Source organism: Panthera onca, chromosome F2 (genome assembly GCF_046562875.1).
Source record: "Panthera onca isolate mPanOnc1 chromosome F2, mPanOnc1 haplotype 2, whole genome shotgun sequence".
NCBI classification, from domain to species: domain Eukaryota; kingdom Metazoa; phylum Chordata; class Mammalia; order Carnivora; family Felidae; genus Panthera; species Panthera onca.
The window spans coordinates 45,435,403-45,459,901 of record NC_138356.1 but is presented as its reverse complement, the minus strand read 5'-3'; the positions used below and the strand labels follow the sequence as shown (position 1 = coordinate 45,459,901).

Here is a 24,499-nt window from a genome sequence, read left to right as displayed (position 1 = left end):
CTGACAGCTCAGAGCCTGGAGCCTGCTTCAGATTCTGTGTCTCCCTCTCTCTCTGCTCCTGCCCTGCTGACACTCTGTCTCTGTCTCTCAAAAAGTGAATAAACGTTAAAAAATATTTTTTTAAAAAATTTTATTTTGTTTAACAAGTTGTCCTGTTTTTAACATGATCATATTTAAGGACAGGCACCCTCCTTAATGTTCACGAACATATACACTAGTTAAATTTATCTGCAAATAGTTGTGTAATACAGAACACAGGTCTTAAAAAAAATTTAAGCTAGGAGCGCTGGGGTGGCTCAGTCAGTTAAGAGACCGACTCTTGGTTTCAGGTCAGGTCATGAGCTCAGTTTCCTGCATTCAAGCCCAGCATTGGGTTCTGTGCTGACAGCATGGAGCCTGCTAGCGATTCTGTCTCCCTCTATCTACCCCTCTCCCACTTGTGCTCCTTCTCTCTCACAATAAACTTAAAAAAATTTTTAAGCTCATTAAGAAGATATTTGCAACTAACCAAAATATTTCCTAAAGAATTAATCAGAAATGTGTCAAAGATTTACATCAGGCTTTCATTGTTCTAAAAAATTTTTTTCAAAAGCAAATTTTCAAAAACGGGAAATGTTAAATAAATTGCATACCTATATAATCCATATCTCATATGACACAAACTCTAGGACATATTTGTCACAACAAAAATTATAAAAGGCCTACCCAAAATATAAATAAATTCAAAACCACTTAAACATACATGAGAGCCTGAAATGAATAATTAGGGTATCTGGAATATTCTGGGAAATACTTGCTCTTTGAGATGATCAATGAGGTTAACCATGTGCATTTAGTACATACGTCCTAGGAAAAGGAATTCCAAGAATGATAGGTCTAACTCAAAATGACAAATTCTTACATCACAATGGTATTAATAAAAAATTCAATCTTATTTCAGTTGAGCATAATGGTATCTCATATTTGGTGATTTCCAGAGTCAAAAACCACATGTCAATAAACTTATTTATATTAAGGTGCTTTTTACAATGACATGTCATGGCTAGTCAATTTTGAGAACATAAACTTTATATGCCAACACCAAGTTTTCCCCAAGTTAACTTATTTTTACTTTCCTCTAATTTAGCCACATTCTAGAATGAATAATTACATTTGTACTATTATCAATAAATTTATTTTAAACAGTAAGGCATCCATGTATCCATCACTTTTTTTTTTTTTTTTTTTAATATATGAAATTTACTGTCAAATTGGTTTCCATACAACACCCAGTGCTCATCCCAAAAGGTGCCCTCCTCAATACCCATCACCCACCCTGCCCTCCCTCCCACCCCCCATCAACCCTCAGTTTGTTCTCAGTTTTTAACAGTCTCTAATGCTTTGGCTCTCTCCCACTCTAACCTCTTTTTTTTTTTTTTTTCCTTCCCCTCCCCCATGGGTTTCTGTTATGTTTCTCAGGATCCACATAAGAGTGAAACCATATGGTATCTGTCTTTCTCTGTATGGCTTATTTCACTTAGCATCACACTCTCCAGTTCCATCCATGTTGCTACAAAAGGCCATATTTCATTTTTTCTCATTGCCACGTAGTATTCCATTGTGTATATAAACCACAATTTCTTTATCCATTCATCAGTTGATGGACATTTAGGCTCTTTCCATAATTTGGCTATTGTTGAGAGTGCCGCTATAAACATTGGTTGCTTTCAAACCTTGAATTTACCCGTAACATTCCCCAACATTACTAACAGATTCAAGACAAAAGAAGGAAAGTAAGCCCATTAACCTGAGACACAGGCATCAATATCATTAAATCAATACTCTTCTATGCTTATCGTTGGCAAAATGCTAATTCAAAACTAGAAAGAAAAAGTAACAGAATTTCAATAAATTAATGTGCACTCTATATAATGGGGAAAAAAGTAAAACACTGATCACTAAAACACTACCAAAGAAAAACAGGTGGATTTTGTGAATAAATATAGTAAATTTACATAAAATAGAAAGTTATATGTTTTTAAAAATATAAAACAATAATTTCTACAGTCATACACAACCAGGAACAGTAGTCAATACCTGTGTTCAGACTCAGGGCCAGCTTTTCCATTACAGCACTTTAGTATTCAAAGGCATGTAACTCAACAATGAAAATTCATTCAACAGTAGCAGTTACTAACAAGATCACAAATGGAATTCTTTTTCAAAAACTGATATATAGAGACTTAGAAAACTGTTATATAATTAAAGAACACAAGATTTACACTTAGAGACTTAACTATACACATTGAAAATATATTCTGATATCTTAGAGAACAAATTTTCACATTTATCAAAAGACATAACCTGAAAAATTCCTATATGGTAAGATTTTAATAACATTTGAAACCATACATGAAAAGCTAAAATTCCCTGAATCGATAAGCTATTAAGTTAGCATTAAGCCTTTTAAAGTTATCTAGGAAAGATGGGTAACAACTACAGTTATGAGATAACGTTAATTAAATTATAAGTATTGAAAAATACAATGATATTCATCCACTAAAATTACACTTTTCATAGGATCTCCTCTATCTACTTAAAAGAGAAAAACATTAATAAACAGTTGGACAAACTACAAAGGAAACTATAGTCACAGAGGGGGGGAAAGTACCCCAAATCCCTTTACTAGAACACATAATGCAGAAAGTTATAATGTATAATAAACAATATAACATAAAAACTATAAATAGAAATAAAACTCTCACAAAAACTGGTATATACCTTTGAGATTAATAATTAGCACACACAGGAACCAATGAATTAGCACACCAAGAACCAAAAGGAAGACATGCAATTCAACTACTAGAAAAAGAAACACCTACTTTAATAACAGATGGCATCTTGGAATTTAGGTTATCATATGTGAAATGCAGACGAGTTCTGAAGGAACATTTGTACAATAAAGGATCCTGGTAAAATTCAATTTTACCACTAGCATTTCGTTTATCCAGACAAACCGTACAGTCAGAAAAATTGATAACCTTTCTCAGCACCAGATCAGTTGCTAAAAGAAAAGGAAAACATTTTAATTAAAAAGGAAAGGGGAAAAAAGGCAACTATTTATTGGTACAAATGGTAATAAAAATAATAGCAGAAATAAGATTAACACAGCATTTAATACATGATGCCAGAACCTATGCAAAGAATTTCTCGTTTATTATTTAAATCCTCCAACAACCTTATGAAATAGGCACAACAGTACCCATTCTAAGTATGAAGAATCAAATAAAATACAAAGAAATGAAGTAGCTTGTCCCCATTTTGCTTGGTGTCTAACTGTAAGTTTAAGAGAAAATTTATGAAAAATTTTGCTACATTTCACTATCTGCAGTGAGATACCAAATAACTTAGATAAAATTCTTGAGAAACCAAATTTAAAAAAACATTCTGAGCAATTGTATTTCGTTTACTATCTCACACCAAAAAAACTTAACAGCTTCTCTAAACCTGCACCCTCAGGTATGGTAGCCACCAGTGATATGTGATTTAAATTTATATATATATTAAAATTATCTAAAATTAACATTTCAGGTCCTCAGTTACACTAGCCACATTTTAAGTGCTCAATAGTCACATGTGGCTAGTAACTACAATACTAGACTGTAAAAATATAAAACATTTCCAACATCACAGAAAATTCTAGTGGACACCACTGCTCTAAATAACTCATGAAGAAATTACCAAATTACAAACAGTATACAGTTTGTTTTCAAGAGAATAAAAATGAAACAACTGCTGATAAAGTATCAAGCTAGAAAATGAAACCTTTAGCAAATGAGTAGGTTTATTCCTAATAAGCAATGCCTCGGTAAATGTTAGGCCCAAATCTATTTGGTCAGTGATTTTAAGCTAGCAGCTGTGCACATGCTATGGTCATGGGAATCTTCAAAAACAGTAAAATATGCTTGAGTCCATTCTTTAATAAAACTACTTCTGAGTATATTCTAGTGGTGACCTCTAATTCACCTTTTAAATTTTTTTTGGATTTAAGTTTTTAAGAAGTAAAAACTAAAGAATACGCACATGTGTGGAAATAGTCAAGTTTTATCAGCAAATGAATTTTAAATGTTAGTTGAAAAAATACCCAAACCTTACATATTATTTCAATTTACATGGAATATAAATAAATGATTTAGTTGCTGATATTACATCCATGTACACAAATTAAAGAAATTTTGACAGAACTAGAAATGAAAGAAACCCGCTAGATATTTCCTTCCCTCTCTTCATGATAATGATTTATGGAGTATTTGCTATTAGATAATACACTAAGTCTTTTACATCTGCTACCTTTTAATACTTATATGCCTCTGTTTAAAAGATGTGAAAACTGAGGCACAGTAAGGGGAAACAGTCTAATGTTAGTTTATAAAGAACAGAGCTGTCATTCAAACTCTGGCAACCTTAAGAGTGCACGTGTTTATCTATTACGCTAAAAGAACACAAAGTGGTCGTATTTCAAGGGTATTCTAGAAAATTATTATTCACTGACAAAGGATATTATTAAGTTTGAAATCAATATTTTTCTTAAACACTAACAGCAACTACCTTTTTTAAACTTTACAAAATGAATTCTAGTTCTGGTACTTTAGATAATGTGCTGCAATTTAATCTGTAAAATGGGCATAATAATTATGTCTGTGTAACTCTGGAGCACTCTAGAAAATGATTTGGCAATATTTTGAAAATGTGAAATTCGCAATCATTCCATCTAACAAACCCACTCATCGGTGTATGTCCTTAAGAAATGCTTATACGGGGCGCCTGGGTGGCGCAGTCGGTTAAGCGTCCGACTTCAGCCAGGTCATGATCTCGCGGTCCGTGAGTTCGAGCCCCGCGTCAGGCTCTGGGCTGATGGCTCGGAGCCTGGAGCCTGTTTCCGATTCTGTCTCCCTCTCTCTCTGCCCCTCCCCCGTTCATGCTCTGTCTCTCTCTGTCCCAAAAATAAATAAAAAAACGTTGAAAAAAAAAATTAAAAAAAAAAAAAAAAAAAAAAAAGAAATGCTTATACATGTGCATGAAAAGGTATGTACAAAGATTGCTAACAGGACTGTTTGCAACAGTAAAAATCTGGAAATATCCCAAATGCCCATCATCAGGAGAACAGACAATTAAACTTTGGCATGACTAAGTAGAAGATTATTCACGAGTAAAAATAAGTGCTCTGTAATTACATGCAACAATATGGAAAAATATGCAAAGCGTAACACTGAAAACAGGAAGTCTTTGAGGTTTTATTCAAACCTCAAACTCCCAACACAGAGCACACTGTTTTTACATAGTTCAAAAATACCCGTAATGTATTATTTATGTATACATCCACATCTGATACTTTTTTATTGAGGTAAAATTCACACAACACAAAATTAACGATTTCCAGTGACAACAAAGTAGCCTTTAGTACATTGACAATATTACAAATCCATCACCACAATCACTTTTAAAACTTTTTCATGTCAGAAAAGGAATTCTGTACCCTAGAGCTATAATTCCTCCAAACCCCTCCTTGACCTCCCACTCCCCAATCCTGAAGCAGTCACTAAACTACTTTCTGTCTACACAGAATTGCCTATTCTGTGCAGTTCATATAAGTGGAATCATACAATATCCACCTTCTGTCTACTTCTTTCACTTAGAACATTTTCAAGGTTCATCCATGTAGTACCATACACCAGTACTTCATTCCTTTTTATAGCACAAGTCTTCGTAAGCAATTAAATGATAAAATTTAATATAGCAGTTAACTCTAGGAGGAAGGAAGGGAATGGGATAGAGAAAAATAGATTGGTGGGAGTAAACTACTGTAAATGTTCTAAATATTCAGAGGTAGTTGCTCATTATAATGTTTATAACAAATATGTTACCTAAATCCCTTTGTAAATATCAACTGTTGCATTAAAAATTAATAAAAGGGGAAATAATAGTACATATCTCAGAGGGTTAAAGGGTTAAAACAAGATAATGTAAAAAGCATAGCACCAGGCCCAGCAGTTAATAAGCACTCACTAAGTGAAAGACACTATTTTTGCTGTTTTTATCACCACCATCATCATGAACTTTCAGGTGGTAGGATACTTGATTTTCTTAAATCATCACGTTGGTAGTAATAATTCATTTTACAAATGATTCACCCAAGGTTATACACAAAGTTAGTGGCTGAACGAAGATTCAAATGAAGATGCCCTAACTTCCAATCCAAGACTCTCTATAAATCACTGTTATTTCCCAAAGTAATATTGGCATTACTTGTATATTAAAACTATAGGTGAAATTTCTACCCATAAAATGTCAACACATTCAATCAATCCTGCTTTATCCACTTCTGCTTGTTTTCTATTTTCCATAGTTTTTTCCTTGTGGCCTTTGTATGGAATATTTTTTCAACAGAAGATGAGAGGGAGGCATTAACAATGTCTCAGAAACAGTGCTTGGGACTTTGCATATACACTGATTTATGCCTCACAACATTATTCTTCATTTTCAAATGTAAAGATCAAGGGGCACCTAGCTGGCTCAGTCGATAGAGCATACAGCTCTTAATCTGAGGGTCTTAAGATCGAGCCCCACATTGAGTGTGGAGCCTACATAGGAAAAAAAAAAAAAAAGTCGAGACTGAAGCTTGGAGAACACACAAACATGAGACTATATCCAATTCTGCTGGTTCCTAGTTGTATGCCTAAACTAAGCAAGTTAAGTAACCTTGAGACCAAAATTTCATTTTGCTTTCCTTACAGTAGGACTTAAGATGAGTAAGTGAATATATAAGCAAAGGAATAAGGATATCATGTTACAGAGTGAGAATTTGAGAAGATAAATGTAAATACTAACAGCTCATTTTCTCAGCACTATGTACAAGATACGCATACAGGTGCTTTCAGTGCTCTAATGTATTTAATACAGTAACTCTAAGCAAGCTCTTAGTTACCCCCATTTTACAAAAGGGGAAACTAAGAAATGGTAAAGTAACTCACCCAAGGTCATAGATCTCTACTAAGTAGGACAGCCAGGATCCAAACCCATGTAGTCTAACTTCAGTGCCAGCACTGTTACCAAATACATACCCTGGCAAGTCATAGATAAAAGGTGCTCACAATACTCTCCTCACTACCTTTTCAAAAAAAAATGTATACTTCTTACCCTATCAGAACATGTATCAACAAATATTAGGATTTATTACTATTTCTTCTGACAAAACTAAGATGATCCATAAGTCCCAAATATGCTCTGGAATATACGAACCTAAAACATGTATCAGTCAGATATATAGTTTTGCCATTACCAAGCAATGCAAAATCAAAGTGTTCCTTTTCCTCCTTCAAATCCATTAAAAATATTAACTGTTTTTATTATTACAACCCATAGCATTGTAAAATATAATACACTTGAAATATGCATGCAGTAAGAAAGAGTAAAACTTAAAAATATTAAAAATTGAGTTCCGGATTTGTTAATCTGAGGGTCTATTAACCTCCTGTAATTGTATGCTAAATTATTTTTTATATGTTCATTTTCTAGGCTGAAGGCAAAAAGCTCTCATTAGATTTATCAAAGAGCCAGTTGGCCCAAAACTGGTTTAGAAACCAAAACAACTATTTCAATAATGGAAAAATCTAAACTCTTTTTAGTATTTACTCACCAGAAATATCCATGAATGCACGATCCCATAATTCACCTACTGTATAGCATTCTGCAGAAGTGATATTGACTGAAAGAACAATATCATCTTCAACATATTTTAGTATGAGATTATTTATAACAATATTTACATTATTTACAACTCGTCTAATCAGACTCTGCACATAACCTACAAAATAGGAAAAAAAAAAAAAGGATTCAATTAGCCATAAGTCTATCAATAAATAATTATTCTAAAAATGTTACTGAACTTACTAATGTATATGATAGGTGGATATCATTCGGCATATTACACAAAGAGGAAACTAACAGTCAGTCAGATAGGTAGACAGGCTTGCACAACTGACACAGCTATTATGTAGCAGATCCACCACCAAAAAAACATTACCAAGAAGTTCTATACGATGAAGTGTTCATATACTAAGAGAAATCACAGAGACTACACCTTTTTAATAACATAATACTATATCCCATTCAGTGATAATCCTATATTCAGTAGTTTGTCTGGCTTCTGCCTATTTAAAAACATTTTCCCAACTGAAAAAAATTACTACATGCTGATTATTCAATGTATTGAAGAAGAATTGCTTCTTTAAGACTGTTTTTGAGCCAGCTGCCATCTTTTCTTCCTACTTCTAATAGCCATAAATATATTCAAAAGTTAGTCTGGCAGGAGGAAAGATAGGAGAAATATGACCATCATAATGGCTTCAAGTATTTCCACTTACTAATATAAAATAATGAACTAGTGGAAAGGAGAGAATATAAATGAGGAAGAAAATGTAGACAGAATTTAAAGAGGTGAAAAAACACAGTGAATAAGAAAAAAGAAAAGTATTGAAGTAATGAATAGAGAAAACCATAATGAGAACACAAGGAAATAAGAATGAGAAACAAATAAAAAAAAAATCAAAACAGAACCAGTGAACATTCTTTTTTATCCCTAGCAGCCTAAAATCTCCAAACTTTTAATTTCATGCTTCTGTGGGATACTCCATAATCTCGTAAGTTTCTCACGCAATAAATTTGAATATAGACCCATTAGTGAGGAATTTAATTGAAAATATAAATAAAACTAAACATAAACAGCATTTTTAAAAACACAGGAAGAAATGATTTCACTTGATTTCCCACTATAAAACCTATTTAAAAGCTACTTAAAATGTCAGCTATTTCATGAACTATCTGCTTGTATTCAGAACTTAACTGGACAAAACAGAATCAACTTCTGTCAGCAGCTGATACTATTAACATCTATAATAACTGCTGAGAGAAAGCCTATTTAAATCTATTCAACCATAACATATTTGCAAAAACCCACTCCTTCATTCATTCCCAAAGGATACAAATAGAAAAGAAATGTAAAACAACTAAGATCAAGTTTTCCTCATAAATGGAAACTATTAGCAGCTTTTAGAGTGTCAATATGCTACAATATGACAATATGCTACAAAATTAATATACACAGTATCAATAAATTGTAAGGTATAAATATTTTTATAAGAGCAAATGCTAAAATAATGCTTAACAAATTAAGCTTCTAAAAGAAATTTTAAATATCAAAAGTTTCAATCTTGTAATGTATATTCCCGCATGCTATTACTACTCAACACAGATGTTAAAAATAAAAATAAAAATGAACATCCTGTTTCTAAGAAGTCAAGAACATGACTAATATTGGTTTTCCTATTTCTGAAAAACGTGTCATCAATAAGGAATTTATAAAAACCTCTTAAGAGTTCAGGAGTTTTTACTACCTTCAAAAGAAAAACTCTCAAGGATAGAACTGGAGAAAATAGATAATGCAAGAGAATAGAAACATAATACTGTAAATGTATTTGAACAGACAGAATACTAATGATAGATTTTCATCTATTTTTTAAGATCTTCCCTCAGTTTCTCATTATAAAACTAGCATACATGTTGAGATGGATAAGCCAATTCACCAAAGATAAACAATAAAATATCTAAAAAGAACTACTCCCAGAGACTATGTTTCCTTATTAAAAATATAATACCAAAGTAACAGTAACTAATGGAAAAAATGATACACTATTTCCCTAATCCCACATATAACTTAGCTTTAAGTGAGCTATAGAAGAGTGTCAAATAGCAGATCTACTAGCTCTCATCACTAAATATTTAGGAACTCCCTCAGAGTATATCTGTTCAGATGACGTAACAATAATCCAGGTCTTTTCCACAAGCATCTAAAAATGTAAGGTCACTCTGGGAATACAACCTACAGATGTCATACTGGATGCCTCTAAAACAACACCCTGTTAGTAATCAACCTTTCCAGAAATTCCTACCATTATCCAACTCTCTCCCACCCACAAATCCCATTCCTCCAGACACATACATCTATGCCCACAGGACCAAATAAAACACTATGAACTTTCACTGACTTCGCTCATGCTCTTCTCTGGTTTAGAATATTCTTTGTCCATTCTCCCTATTCATTATAGGCCCAGTATAAATGTCCTCTCCCCTACATCCTCTTCTCCAATGTCCTCCAAAACCTACACAATATTAAGACCATCTCTACCACTTTCCTTAGGCTTAAGTTATTACTGCCATTTGTGTATGATTAGATATAATTATTTTCTCTGTTAAACTATGAAATCCTAGAGAACAAAGACTAGATTTTATTTATTTATCTATCTATCTATCTATCTAATACTACTAAATTACATGACATGTAACAATGTTGGTTACAAAGACAACAGCTACAATCTATCCTGTTTTCACTGGAAAGTCAAGTTGCTGAAACTCAGAAATTGCATGGTTGATGACTTGGTTACCATACCTAAAAACATTTTTGTGTACAATTTGAGGGTTGTGAAGCATCATGTAGGCAACTTATGTTCAAATTAGTACAGGTAAAGTTCTTTTTAACATTCTTGACTTTTTCTTTAATTTTAAAGAGAGCACAAGAGAGGCAGAGGGGGAAAGAGAGAATCTTAAGCAGGCTCCACACTCAGCATGGAGTCTGATGAGGGGGGCTATGATCCTGGGATCATGACCTGAGCCAAAATCAAGCGTGATGTTCAACCAACTACCCCATTTATGCACCCCAGTACTTCCCATTTTTGACAGGTAGATACTGACTTGTATTATTTTCCTATTCAAGAGCCACCCATCCTTCAAGGTTGTACAACAAATGACTACTGGTAACACCAAACTGTTCTCAAAAAGTATCTCTAGATCTACGTAAATGTTCAAACTTCAAAATTATAACCACAGCCATAACTTTGCCCTAGAAAATTCTGAGACCAGAAATTCAGCTCTACCATGAAAGAACCTTAACATGGTTCCCAGGCAGGATAAGGCTGCCAGAAAAGAGTCTTCAAATAACCATATGAGTCAAACTTTAAATAAAATGATTTACCATTATCCAGCTGGATTCTCAAATTATCCCTTTTTTTTCCCCCTTTGGTAAGATTAACTTTAACTGCTCTGCCTCCCAGTAATTGCCCAACAAGTTCAGTTACTTCCTAAGCAACTCCTTTACGGTGATTTATGTTGGCATAAAAGAGGATACTAGTCCTCCTGTTAGGTAAGGCAGGAAATCACTTGTTAATCCAAAAGCTACCTTAAAGTTAAAATAGAATGCAGCTCTGTTTTATGCTGCTAAAAATAGTATTTCTTCAGTTATTTTTATGTTTTACAGTCTATGCTCCCAAAAATAGAACAATTTTCGCAATTCTGACTATAACGGTAAATTCTAATAAAGGCTCTAAAGGATCTTTAAAAGTCTGCAACCTGTTTTGAGTAGATTCAATTTAGCCAATAATTTTTTATCTGTGAAATCAACAACTGAAAAAAGCTTTAAATTCATCATAAACAAGCTCTTTCTTAAAAGAAAAAGATGTGTAACAAGATTTAACCATTAAACCTAAAACCGATTATTCTTTGCCAGGATACTGGTGGAGAATATTTAATACAATGAGCTGAGCTCATATAGGAATTTTTCAAGGGATATGCAGTCAGAAATTTGGAGAAGTAAAAGGACTGCCCATTTAATAAATAACAACAAAATAGGGTTAGTTTACATTTTAATTCGCCAAGGATTTTTCCCAAGGAATTAATTAGTAGGCAAAAATTTAGAAAGTTCTGGGGCACCTAGGTGGCTCAGTCAGTTGAGCAACTCACTTCGGCTCAGTCACAATCTCACGGTGTGTGGGATCGAGCCCTGCATTGGGCTCTGTGCTGACAGCTCGGGATCCTGGACCCTGCTTCTGATTCTGTGTCTCCCTCTCTCTCTAGGCCCCTCCCCTGCTGATGCTGTGACTCTGTCGAAAATAAATAAATGTTAAAAAATAGAAAGTTCTGGAGGAAATTCAAGGGGAAGATGGTAGCAGAGGAGGGCACTGGGCTCACCGCGTCCTGCTGACCACATAGATTGCACCCACATCTGCCTAAATAACCCAGAAAACCACCAGAAGACTAGCAGAACAGACTCTCTGGAGCCAAGCATAGACGAGAGGCCCCCAGAAGAGGGTAGGAAGGGCGGAGAGGCGGTACGCACTACCCGGACTGACGGGAGGGAGCCGGGGCGGTGGAGGGGCAGCCCACCGGGCAAGGCAGAGCCCCTGAGTCTGGCTTGCAAAAGCGGAGGGGCCGGACAGTGAGTTCTGACAGCCAGCGGAACTTAACATCTGGAATGTTATAAGTCAACAGCTCTGCTCCAAGAGCGGGAGGGCTAGAGGACAGGGAGGGAGAGTTGTTGAGCCCCAGAGGACACGGCTCAGCTTGGCAAGGAACAAAGGCGCTCGCCAGCGCCATCTCCCTCGCCCATCCCCCAGCCAAAATCCCAAAGGGAACCAGTTCCCGACAGGGAACTTGCTAGCACCGCGCAAACACCCAACACTGTGCTTCTGCGGAGCCATCCCTCCAGTGGCAGGTCTGACTCCCTCCCGGAGCCGCAGAGCCCCTCCCAAAGGGGATCACTGAAGGAAAAGCGAGCTGAGCCTCCCCGTCCCGACCCTGTGCACCTTGCCAATCCACCCCAGCTAATACGCCAGATCCCATTGAAGCAGCACCACAAGCCTGGCAGTATGCAAGTAGCCCAGACAGGGCCACACCACTCCACAGTGAGACCTGTGCCTGGGAGAGAAGGTAAGGTACACGCCAGTCTGACTGACCCTGGCAGTGGGCTGGGGGCAGACATCAGGTCTGACTGTGGCCCCGCCCACCAACTCAAGTCACTCCAGACATCACAGGGGAAGAGCCCTGCAGTTCCCCGCCACCCCAGGGACTACCCAAAATGACGAAACGGAGGAATTCTCCCCAAAAGAAACTCCAGGAAGTAGCGACAGCTAACGAACTGATCAAAAACGATTTAAGCAATGTAACAGAAAATGAATTTCAAATAATAGTCATAAAATTAATCCCTGGGCTTGAAAAAAGTATAGAGGACAGCAGAGAATCTATTACTACAGAGATCAAGGGACTAACAAACAGTCAGGAGGAGCTAAAAACTGCTATAAATGAGCTGCAAAATAAAATGGATGTGACCACAGCTCGGATTGAAGAGGCAGAGGAGAGAAAAGGTGAGTGAGAAGATAAAATTATGGAAAAAGAGGAAGCTGAGAAAAAGAGAGATTAAAAAATCCAGGACTATGAGGGGAGAATTAGAGAACTAAGTGACACAATTAAACGTAATAACATACGCATAATTGGGATTCCAGAGGAGGAAGAGAGAGGCAAAGGTGCTGAATATGTACGTGAAGAAATCATAGCTGAGAACTTCCCTGGATCTGGGGAAGGAAAAAGGCATTGAAATCCAAGAGGCACAGAGAACTCCCTTCAGACGTAACTTGAATCGATCTTCTGCACAACATATCAGAGTCAAACTGGCAAAATACAAGGATAAAGAGAAAATTCTGAAAGCAGCTAGGGATAAACATGCTCTAACATATAAAGGGAGACCTAGAAGACTTGTGACCAATCTCTCTTCTGAAACTTGGCAGGCCAGAAAGGAATGGCAGGAAATCTTCAATGTGATGAACAGAAAAAATATGCAGCTGAGAATCCTTTATGCAGCAAGTCTGTCATTTAGAATAGAAGGAGAGATAAAGGTCTTCCCAAACAAACAAAAACTGAAGGAATTCATCACCACTAAATCAGCCCTACAAGAGATTCTAAGGGGGATCCTGTGAGATAAGGTACCAGAGACATCACTACAAGCACGAAACCTACAGACATCACAATGACTCTAAACCCTTATCTTTCTATAACGCTGAACATCAATGCACTAAATGCTCCAACCAAAAGACACAGGGTATCAGAATGGATAAAAAAACAAGACCCATCTATTTCCTGTCTACAAGAGACTCATTTTAGACCTGAGGACACCTTCAGATTCAAAGTGAGGGGATGGAAAACTATCTATCATGCTACTGGAAGTCAAAAGAAAGCTGGAGTAGCCATACTTATATCAGACAAACTACACTTTAAATTAAAGGCTGTAACAAGAGATGAACAAGGGCATTATATAATAATTACAGGGTCTATCCATCAGGAAGAACAACAATTATAAATGTCTATGTGCCGAATACGGGAGCCCCCAAATATATAAAACAATTAATCACAAACATAAGCAACCTTATTGATAAGAATGTGGTAATCGCAGGGGCCTTTAATACCCCACTTATGGCAATGGATAGATCATCTACACACAGGATCAATAAAGAAACAAGGGCCCTGAATGATACATTGGATCAGATGGACTTGGCAGATATATTAAGAACTCTGCATCCCAAAGCAACAGAATATACTTTCTTCTCGAGTGCACATGGAACATTCTCCAATATAGATCACATACTGGGTCACAAAACAGCCCTTCATAAGTATACAAGAATTGAGATCATACCATGCACACTTTCAGACCAAAATGCTATGAAGCTTGAAATCAACCACAGGAAAAACTCTGGAAAACCTCCAAAAGCATGGAAATTAAAAAACACCCTATTAAAGAATGAATGGGTCAACCAGGCAATTAGAGAAGAAAGTAAGAAATATATGGAAACAAACGAAAATGAAAATACAACAATCCAAACACTTTGGGATGCAACGAAGGCAGTCCTAAGAGGAAAATACATTGCAATCCAGGCCTATCTCAAGAAACAAGAAAAAATCCCAAATACAAAATCTAACAGCACACCTAAAGCAAATAGAAGCAGAGCAGCAAAGACACCCCAAACCCAGCAGAAGAAGAGAAATAATAAAGATCGGAGCAGAAATAAACATTATACAATCTAAAAAAAACTGTAGAGCAAATCAACGAAACCAAGAGTTGGTTTTTTGAAAAAAATGAACGAAATTGATAAACCTCTAGCCAGGGTTCTCAAGAAGAAAAGGGAGAGGACCCAAATAGATAAAATCATGAATGAAAATGGAATTATTACAACCAATCCCTCAGAAATACAAGAACTTATCAGGGAATACTATGAAAACTTACACACCAACAAACTGGAAAACCTGGAAGAAATGGACAAATTCCTAAATACCCACATGCATCCAAAACTCAAACAGGAAAAAAGAGAAAACTTGAACAGACCCATAACTAGCAAAAAAATTGAATCAGTTATCAACAATCTCCCAACAAATAAGAGTCCAGGACCAGATGGCTTCCTTGGGGAATTCTACCAGAAACTTAAAGCAGAAATAATACCTATCCTTCTCAAGCTGTTCCAAAAAATAGAAAGGGAAGGAAAACTTCCAGACTCATTCTATGAAGCCAGCATTACTTTCATTCCTAAACCAGAGACCCAGCAAAAGAAGAGAACTACAGCCCAATATCCCTGATGAATATAGATGCAAAAATTCTCAATAAGATACTAGCATACTGATTTCAACAGTATATGAAAAGAATTATTCACCATGATCAAGTGGGATTCATTCCTGGGCTGCAGGACTGGTTCAACATTCGCAAATCAATGTCATACATCATGTTAATAAAAGAAAAGATAAGAACCATAGGATCCTGTCAATCGATGCAGAAAAAGCATTTGACAAAATTCAGCATCCTTTCTTAATAAAAACCCTCGACAAAGTCGGGATAGAAGGAACATACTTAAACATCATAAAAGCCATTCATGAAAACCCCACAGCTAACATCATCCTCAATGGGGAAAAACTGAGAGCTTTCCCCGAGATCAGGAACACGACAGGGGTGTCCACTCTCACCGCTGTTGTTTAACATAGTGTTGGAAGTTCTAGCATCAGCAATCAGATAACAAAAGGAAATCAAAGGCATCAAAATTGGCAAAGATGAAGTCAAGCTTTCACTTTTTGCAGATGACATGATATTACACATGGAAAATCCGATAGACTCCACCACAAGTCTGCTAGAACTCATACATGAATTCAGCAGAGTCACAGGACAGAAAATCAACGTACAGAAATCAGTTGTGTTCTCATACACTAGTAATGAGGCAACAGAAAGACAAATAAAGAAACTGATCCCATTCACAATTGCACCAAGAAGCATAAAATACCTAGGAATAAACCTAACCAAAGATGTAAAAGATCTGTATGCTGAAAACTTTAGAAAGCTTATGAAGGAAATTGAAGAAGATATAAAGAAATGGAAAAACATTCCATGCTCATGGATTGGAAGAATAAATATTGTTAAAATGTCAATACTACCCAAAGCTATCTACACATTCAATGCAATCCCAATCAAAATTGCACCAGCATTCTTCTCGAAGCTAGAACAACCAATTCTAAAGTTTGTATGGAACCACAAAAGACCCCGAATAGCAAAAGTAATTTTGAAGAAGACGACCAAAGCAGGAAGCATCACAATCCCAGACTTTAGCCTCTACTACAAAGCTGTAATCATCAAGACAGCATGGTATTGGCACAAAGACATATAAACTAATGGAATAGAATAGAAACCCCAGAACTAGACCCACAAATGTATGGCCAACTGATCTTTGACAAAGCAGGAAAGAATATCCAATGGAAAAAATACAGTCTCTTTAACAAATGGTGCTGGGAGAGCTGGACAGCAACACGCAGAAGAATGAAACTAGATCACTTTCTTACACCATTCACAAAACTAAACTCAAAATGGATAAAGGACCTGAATGTGAGACAGGAAACCATCAAAACCCTAGAGGAGAAAGCAGGAAAAAAACCTCTCTGACCTCAGCCGCAGCAATTTCTTACTCGACACATCTCCAAAGGCAAGGGAATTAAAACCAAAAATGAACTATTGGGACCTCATGAAGATAAAAAGCTTCTGCACAGCAAAGGAAACAATCAACAAAACTAAAAGGCAACCAATGGAATGGGAAAAGATATTTGCAAATGACATCAGACAAAGGGCTAGTATCCAAAATCTATAAAGAGCTCACCCAACTCCACACCCGGAAAATAAATAATCCAGTGAAGAAATGGGCAGAAGACATGAATAGATACTTCTCTAAAGAAGACATCCAGATGGCCAACAGGCACATGAAAAGATGCTCAGTGTCGCTCCTCGTCAGGGAAATACAAATCAAAACCACACTCAGATACCACCTCACGCCAGTCAGAGTGGCTAAAATGAACAAATCAGGAGACTATAGATGCTGGAGAGGATGTGGAGAAACGGGAACCCTCTTGCACTGTTGGTGGGAATGCAAACTGGTGCAGCCACTCTGGAAAACAGTGTGGAGTTGCCTCAAAAAATTAAAAATAGACCTACCCTATGACCCAGCAGTAGCACTGCTAGGAATTTACCCAAGGGATACAGGAGTGCTGATGCATAGGGGCACTTGTACCTCAATGTTTATAGCAGCACTTTCAACAATAGCCAAATTACAGAAAGAGCCTAAATGTCCATCAACTGATGAATGGATAAAGAAATGGTTTATATACACAATGGAATACTACATGGCAATGAGAAAGAATGAAATATGGCCTTTTGTAGCAACGTGGATGGAACTGGCTAGTGTTAAGTGAAATAAGTCATACAGAGAAAGACAGATACCATATGTTTTCACTCCTATGTGGATCCTGAGAAACTTAACAGAAGACCATGGCGGGGGGGGGGGGGGGGGGAAGGTTAGAGAAGGAGGGAGCCAAAACATAAAAGACTCTTAAAAACTGAGAACTGAGGCTTGATGAGGGGTGGGAGGGAGAGGAAGGTGGGTAAGGGGTATTGAGGACAGCACCTGTTAGGATGAGCACTGGGTGTTGTATGGAAACCAATTTGACAATAAATTTCAGAAAAAAAGGGAGGGAGGGAGGGAGGGAGGGAGGGAGGGAGGGAGGGAGGGAGGGGGAGAGAGAGAGAGAGAGAGAGAGAGAGAGAGAGAGAGAGAAAGAAAGAAAGAAAGAAAGAAAGAAAGAAAGGAAGAAAGAAAGAAAGAAGGAAGGAAGATTCTGGAACCATCACATCACTCCAAGTAGAATTAGAAACATTCAGAAGTAAAATATCTTCTCTTGGCACCTTCTCCAGCTGTAGCAATTAATCTATTCTAAAGCCAGAGGTATTATGGAGACTTGTTAGATGAAATTCAGAATATATAAAGCATCAGCATTAACATCACTGTAACACTAGTTTAAAATGTTTAATCAATTGAAATTTAACTTAGAACATATCTGAGGAGCAGGGCTATGAAATGCTGTACCTAACACCAGTCTGTTAGTAGATGGTGCAAGACGACTGTCAAAACTTAAAGGTTAAACCCAACAGAAAGCCTACAAACCTTTGGCCCAGAAAACAAATATATACTAACATCAACTATACCTCTGAGAAAAAGAAATGACTGATGAATAAAATCAAAAGAGAAGTGACTGATAAAAACAACCCCTAACTTAAAAAGGCAACAATGCACTCTGGCCACGGGGCTGATAGGTCATGATCGTGGTTTCTTCTTCATTAAATAGTTACTAAGCAACTGCTATTTGTAAGCCACTACTGTTCTAGGTAAATAAATATTTCAGGAAATAAAAGAGATGGTGATCCTCCTGGTGAATTCTATAGTTTACTGAAACTCAGAACAATCTAGTGTCTTTACTGTTAATCAAGAAGGAAGGGGAACTGGGGCGCCTGGGTGGCTCAGTGGGTTAAGCGGCCGACTTCGGCTCAGGTCATGATCTCACGGTCAGTGAGTTCGAGCCCCGCGTCGGGCTCTGTGCTGACAGCTCAGAGCCTGGAGCCTGTTTCAGATTCTGTGTCTCCCTCTCTCTGACCCTCCCCCATTCATGCTCTGTCTCTCTCTGTCTCAAAAATAAATAAACATTAAAAAAAAATTTTTTTTTTAAAAGAAGGAAGGGGAACAAAGAGACTATGGGAAAGCAGAGGCATGTCTTTGCTCGGACAGGATGTAAGAAAGAAACTTTAGGAACAACCTGCTGCAAAAGAGCATCAAAATTTGAACAGAAGACATTTTGGAGGGCTCTGGACTCAATGCGTTCTTATGTTATGAAGCAAACCCACATACACATGTACTCTAAGTATTTTAGGACACTAAATACTAAAGTGTATATTCTACAATTGGCTACAACAATGATTAATAACAAGTGTAATTTTGGCCTTAACAAGCCCATTCAGAAGTTACCTGGTGGTAAATCAGGATCTGTGGGAGCAGCCTGCTGAATTCTTCGGGGTTTTACTGATGATTTTGTGTTCTCAGTAGTACTACGGTTGGTAGAATTAGAACCACAGCTTTCATGGTCATCCTATTTTTAAGAAAAGTAAAGTATCAATCATCACTCAAGAATTAGGAGACATATTTCAGTTAAATATATAGCTTAGGGTTACTAAATTTGATTAGACTCTAATTTTATTTTTTAGCTCTAAAAATCTGTATACCAAACAATAAATTCTTATAATTTGCATTCTCAAACACTGTTTAAAAATAACGAGTAGTTTAAACCACAAATTCTTCCTTTCTTGAGTATCTAAACAAACCAACTGATAACGTCAAGAAATCCTTACATATGACTTTTGCAAAAAAAGACTATTAAACAAAGCTTTAAACACTTGCCATTTGAATACAAAATAAATGGAAAAGGTCTTAATTGTCTCCTGTTTGTTGTTTCCATGGTAAGACCCCCAGTACTGTGTGTGTTAAGAATCCAAGCTGTCTTCTTAATCACCTTAATGATTAATCTTAATAATCCTTAGAATCCTTTGCATCCTATTATTTTTACTGAATTATTATTCTCATTAAACATAAGGCTTAATTGGGTTTTGATATGGATAGCAAAAACTTCAATACAATACATTTTCAAAACATATTCCTTTATACAGTGCAAACAGTACTCTTTTCTTACCTTGATTCAACAAGTTTATATAATGCTCTTATGTGCTAATTGTTGAATGTACAAAGCAAAATTAGATATAATACTAATTTTCAGAGTCCACTAAAAACATATATAGCTTGTTTTACAGAGTACTTTATTTTTAAGTTAGGAACAGAAAGAACTATTAAGAACTATTTGGAAGAACTAGAGAGGTCAGGCTTATAAAAGTATAGGAAAGTTTTAGGCTAAGATTGGAGGTTACATAGAGGGAAACCATTAGCAAAAGCAGCATATATGTATGTAGCATGTACAAGAAATAATGATTAGTCCAATAAAGCCAAAGTATACAATGTAAGGTGAAAGAACCACACCAGAAACTAAAGGCATGAACCAGTTCAGTAAAAGTGAGATAACATTAAGAACTATAAAGATGCGGGGTGCCTGGGTGGCTTAGTCGGTTAAGTGCACATGCTCTCACTCTCTTGCTCTCTCGCAAATAAAAATAAACATTAAAAAAAATAAAAATTTAAAAAATTTAAGAGAACTATAAAAATGTTCTCAGTCTTCATTCTACTTGGCCATATTTCAAGATTTGGTAATTAGGATGCCAATAACCAATAAGAAAGGAGATTTAGTAGTTCTAGTAGAGGAACAAGAGTAGGAGCAGTAAATGAATAGTTCAAAAAGTGAGTAAGTGGGGCGCCTGGGTGGCGCAGTCGGTTAAGCGTCCGACTTCAGCCAGGTCACGATCTCGCGGTCCGTGAGTTCGAGCCCCGCGTCAGGCTCTGTGCTGACGGCTCGGAGCCTGGAGCCTGTTTCCGATTCTGTGTCTCCCTCTCTCTCTGCCCCTCCCCCGTTCATGCTCTGTCTCTCTCTGTCCCAAAAATAAATAAAAAAACGTTGAAAAAAAAAATTTTTAAAAAAAAAAAAGTGAGTAAGAATTTAAAGCGTGAATAATAAACATAGATTGCCCCTTCAAGAAGACAGGCAATATAGGAAGGAAATAGATAGGGTAGTAATATGAGGTAAAAGCATCAGTCATCTTCTTATTCCCATTTTGGGGATAAAAGAGCACATTTTGGGGCATCTGGGTGGCTCAGTCGATTAAGCATTTGACTCGATTTTGGCTCAGGTCATGATCTCAGGGTTCATGAGTTCAAGCCCCACATTGGGCTCTGTACTGACAGTGCAGAGCCTGCTTGGGATTCTCTCTCTCTCTCCATCCCTCCCCCATTTGTGCATGCTCTCCATCAAAATAAAATAAACTTTAAAAATAAAAAAAAAAGCAAGTTGCCTTACATACAAAGGATAACTGATGGTGCACTGTGCCTCATCAATTTATTAATAATAAAACTATTTGATAATACAAGAATGGTGAGGAATTCAGTTTTCTATTTTACATATTTGAAGAGAAAAATTCAAGAAAAGATGGAAAACCACTAAATTTACCAATCTAATAAGATACTAAAAGAAAATAACAATGATAAGACCTTTAGACAACAAAATTTTTATTCAATGTCACCCTAAGAGAACAATTATATAAGATGAATCTTTTATAAGACAATACAGCTTCAGAGGCTAGTGATATATTAGCAAAAGAAAAAAAAATGTTTGAAACTTCAAGACAAGCAGACAGTAACAGATTTGCTATCTTAAAAAAAATTTCACATGAATTTATGTCATTTTAACTTAATGCAAACCAAACTTCAGTGTTTCATTCTAAAAAACAACTTCACTATTCAATCTTTATAATGACATCTTCTGTTATTTTGGTGGAATGTTATAGTCTCTAAATACTAAAGGACTACTACTATGAATAAACCTTACTGTAATTACTTTTAGTTCAGCTTACATCCTTAAAAATGTCTGTAGTCATACACTTCTGCACAACGTTAACATTAAAACACACTATTAATTTTTGAAACATATGGTTGTCTCAAAAGCCCAGAAGTAAAACATGTTCATTAAAGAAATGTGAAAAAGTTCCAAGTGAACTGCCAAAACTAGCATAATTATGAAAATATTTAACACTGAAACCATCTGAAATCACATACTGTATATAGATTACAGTGATGTCATAATAAACATTCCAGCCAAAATGCACTAAAACTACTGCAGTCCAATAAATCTGGCATACATGAGATGACAAACATTTTAAAGTAAGAGAACAAGTTTTTATTTTTTAAAAGTGATTAGCAGCAAAAAAAGGGTAAAGTGCATAGACTAAATATAAGATTTCAAATAGTTAAAAAAAATAAGAGTGAAGAAAGCTTCCCTACAAATTACACATTTTTATTATTCAAAAGAAAAAAAAATAATTTGCTTAAAATTTGTAATAATCCTGAAATTTCAGTCACTTTAAAAATGACCATTAATCATGGTACTTACAGAAATCTATACTATAAAACAAATACTACCAAATGTGCAAATGCAAATCTTTCTTAATTATAGTTAGGAAATTAGGGTTGCATATATAATTAGAAAATAATCCTTTTCATAATTTCACCTAGTTTTCATTTCAATTACATCTTAATTGCATCAGTTACAGATCAGCTTCCATCCAAATCCTACCTCAGCCAAATTAAATAAAAAGCAAAACAAGAATTACAATATTTACTATTAAAATTAGAATTACTTCCATCATTATGAGCTCACTATCTGCTTCCAACCAGTATGCATCATTTTTTAACACATTTTACTTCATTGAAAGTCTCTAATTTCTAATAAAAGATACCCTGTTCTCAAAAATACAAACTAAAATGTTTTGAGGTCATTTTTAACCCCAAACACATTACAGTTATATCTCTTATTTAGGTTGCAATTTTCCCAAAATGTCTGGTAAGTACATTTCATGGTAAAAGAATGTTTTCTCTTGGGGACCACATAGCTATTTCTGAAAATACTGCCCTTTGCTCCTCATGAAACAAGCAAGAATGTCATTTCCTTACAAAAGTTCCTAACAGAGGGAAAATGTGGTGAACACCATATGTATGTAAATACATCCATTACCTTCATACTGACAGATGATAGGATCAGGTTGCATACTTTTCACCTTAGCCCTCATAAGGGTGAGTCAGTTAAAACTTGAAACCCATCAACTCCCAGATTCACAATGGTATAAATAAGATTGAGGATAGGACTTAAAACAGGTGGCTGAATCATTTCAACTCCTTGGTTAAAAATAGACCAAGAGACGGGGTGCCTTGGTGGCTCGTCGGTTGAGCATCCAACTTCAGCTCAGGTCATGATCTTACGGTTCATGAGTTCAGGCCCCGCATCAGACTGTGCTGACAGCTCGGAGCCTGAAGCCTGCTTCAGATTCTGTGTCTCCCTCTCTCTCTGCCCCTCCCCTGGCTCATGCTCTGTCTCTCAAAAATAAACATTAAAAAAATTTTAATGAAATAAAAATAGACAAAGAGGTTAAAATGCAACAAAGAATTGAAGGGAAAAAAACTGAAAGGCAGCATCAATAAGTGATGTGCTTTAAGCTCTTCAGCCTCATGGCATGCAGACAAGCAGAAAAGAATGAAGGCTTACCTGAATGCTCTGGTCACCAAAAAAGCCTGAATGAAATACAGTGAAGGGCCTTGCAAATGAACTGATACAGAGCTTGTAAGGACATGCACCTCTACCCTCTCCAGTAGCAAGTACAACAGCAATTGTCAGATGCAATAAAGAATCTCTAAGAGAAACCCTGAATTCCAGAGTCAGAGAGTCAAATAAAGTCACCAAAGAAGAGGTATATTTGGAGAACACAAGAGCAAGCCCGGGAAAACACATTCACTCACCTTCATGGTCAAAATTAGAATCGCTGACTCACGTCTACCCTGACAGCAATATTAATCAACTTAATTTTAGTCACTAAAAAAAGTACCTTGCACATTTAAAAGAAGGAATGCGTATGCCCCCAATGTCTTCACACATCAACTGCAGCCCACAGAAGAGGCTGCTTACATCTTTTCTCCCATCAAGCGTGAGAACATGAGGTGAGGGTGGGCAAGAAGAGAATGCTGTTGATGCCCCCCCTTACGTTATTTTACTTGATCCTCCCAAAAGGAAGAACAGCTAATCTGACAAGCCAAAGCCAAATATTCATTAAGCCACGTTTTAATAATGAAAGACATCACTGTACTAACTGTAAACACCTGTGTGGTGGGGCCTGTCTTCTATCTCTGAGATCCATGCTACTCAAGTAACAGGACCAGAGCCATTTATGCCAGATTAGCCTATCTCTCTCCTGCCTTCTTTTCAAACACACAGAGCCACCTGAACCAGAATACTTCCCCAGCCAGAAAACAAACTGTGCTGGTTAACAGCAACACATTTAAGGAAAATCTGTTGTATATTATTGCCTATGACATCCCCTTCACTCTTATCACTAGGCATATATAATTATTGCCAACCTCTCCTCTTTTTAGAGCACTGGATTGAAGTGGTTAGACCTACTCATATTTGAAAGGTGAAACAGGCAGAAATTAATGGAAGAAAGACCAAAGTATATATGGAGGCATTCTGGCATAAAGCACATTCTGCTATCTAATTTTTACCAGAATTCACTAGGGGGCTGGAGGAGACT

At 36.3% G+C, this 24,499-nt stretch overlaps 1 protein-coding gene across 17 annotated transcripts in view; it reads right to left on the bottom strand.

The window, feature by feature from the left end:
• The window catches only part of VPS13B (vacuolar protein sorting 13 homolog B), an 803,192-nt gene that overhangs the window by 716,867 nt on the left and 61,826 nt on the right, over positions 1–24,499 (bottom strand). For all 17 annotated transcript variants that reach the window (XR_013553513.2, XR_013553515.2, XR_013553514.2 and 14 more), the window contains 3 exons: positions 19,236–19,356; positions 7,676–7,843; positions 2,862–3,043 (listed from right to left, as the gene is read on the bottom strand). Coding sequence is in view for 14 of the 17 variants with exons in the window: in XM_078441712.2 (XP_078297838.2) it covers positions 2,862–3,043; positions 7,676–7,843; positions 19,236–19,356 (471 nt within the window). In the remaining 3 variants the exon portion in view is untranslated. The remainder of the gene's footprint in view (positions 1–2,861; positions 3,044–7,675; positions 7,844–19,235; positions 19,357–24,499) is intronic.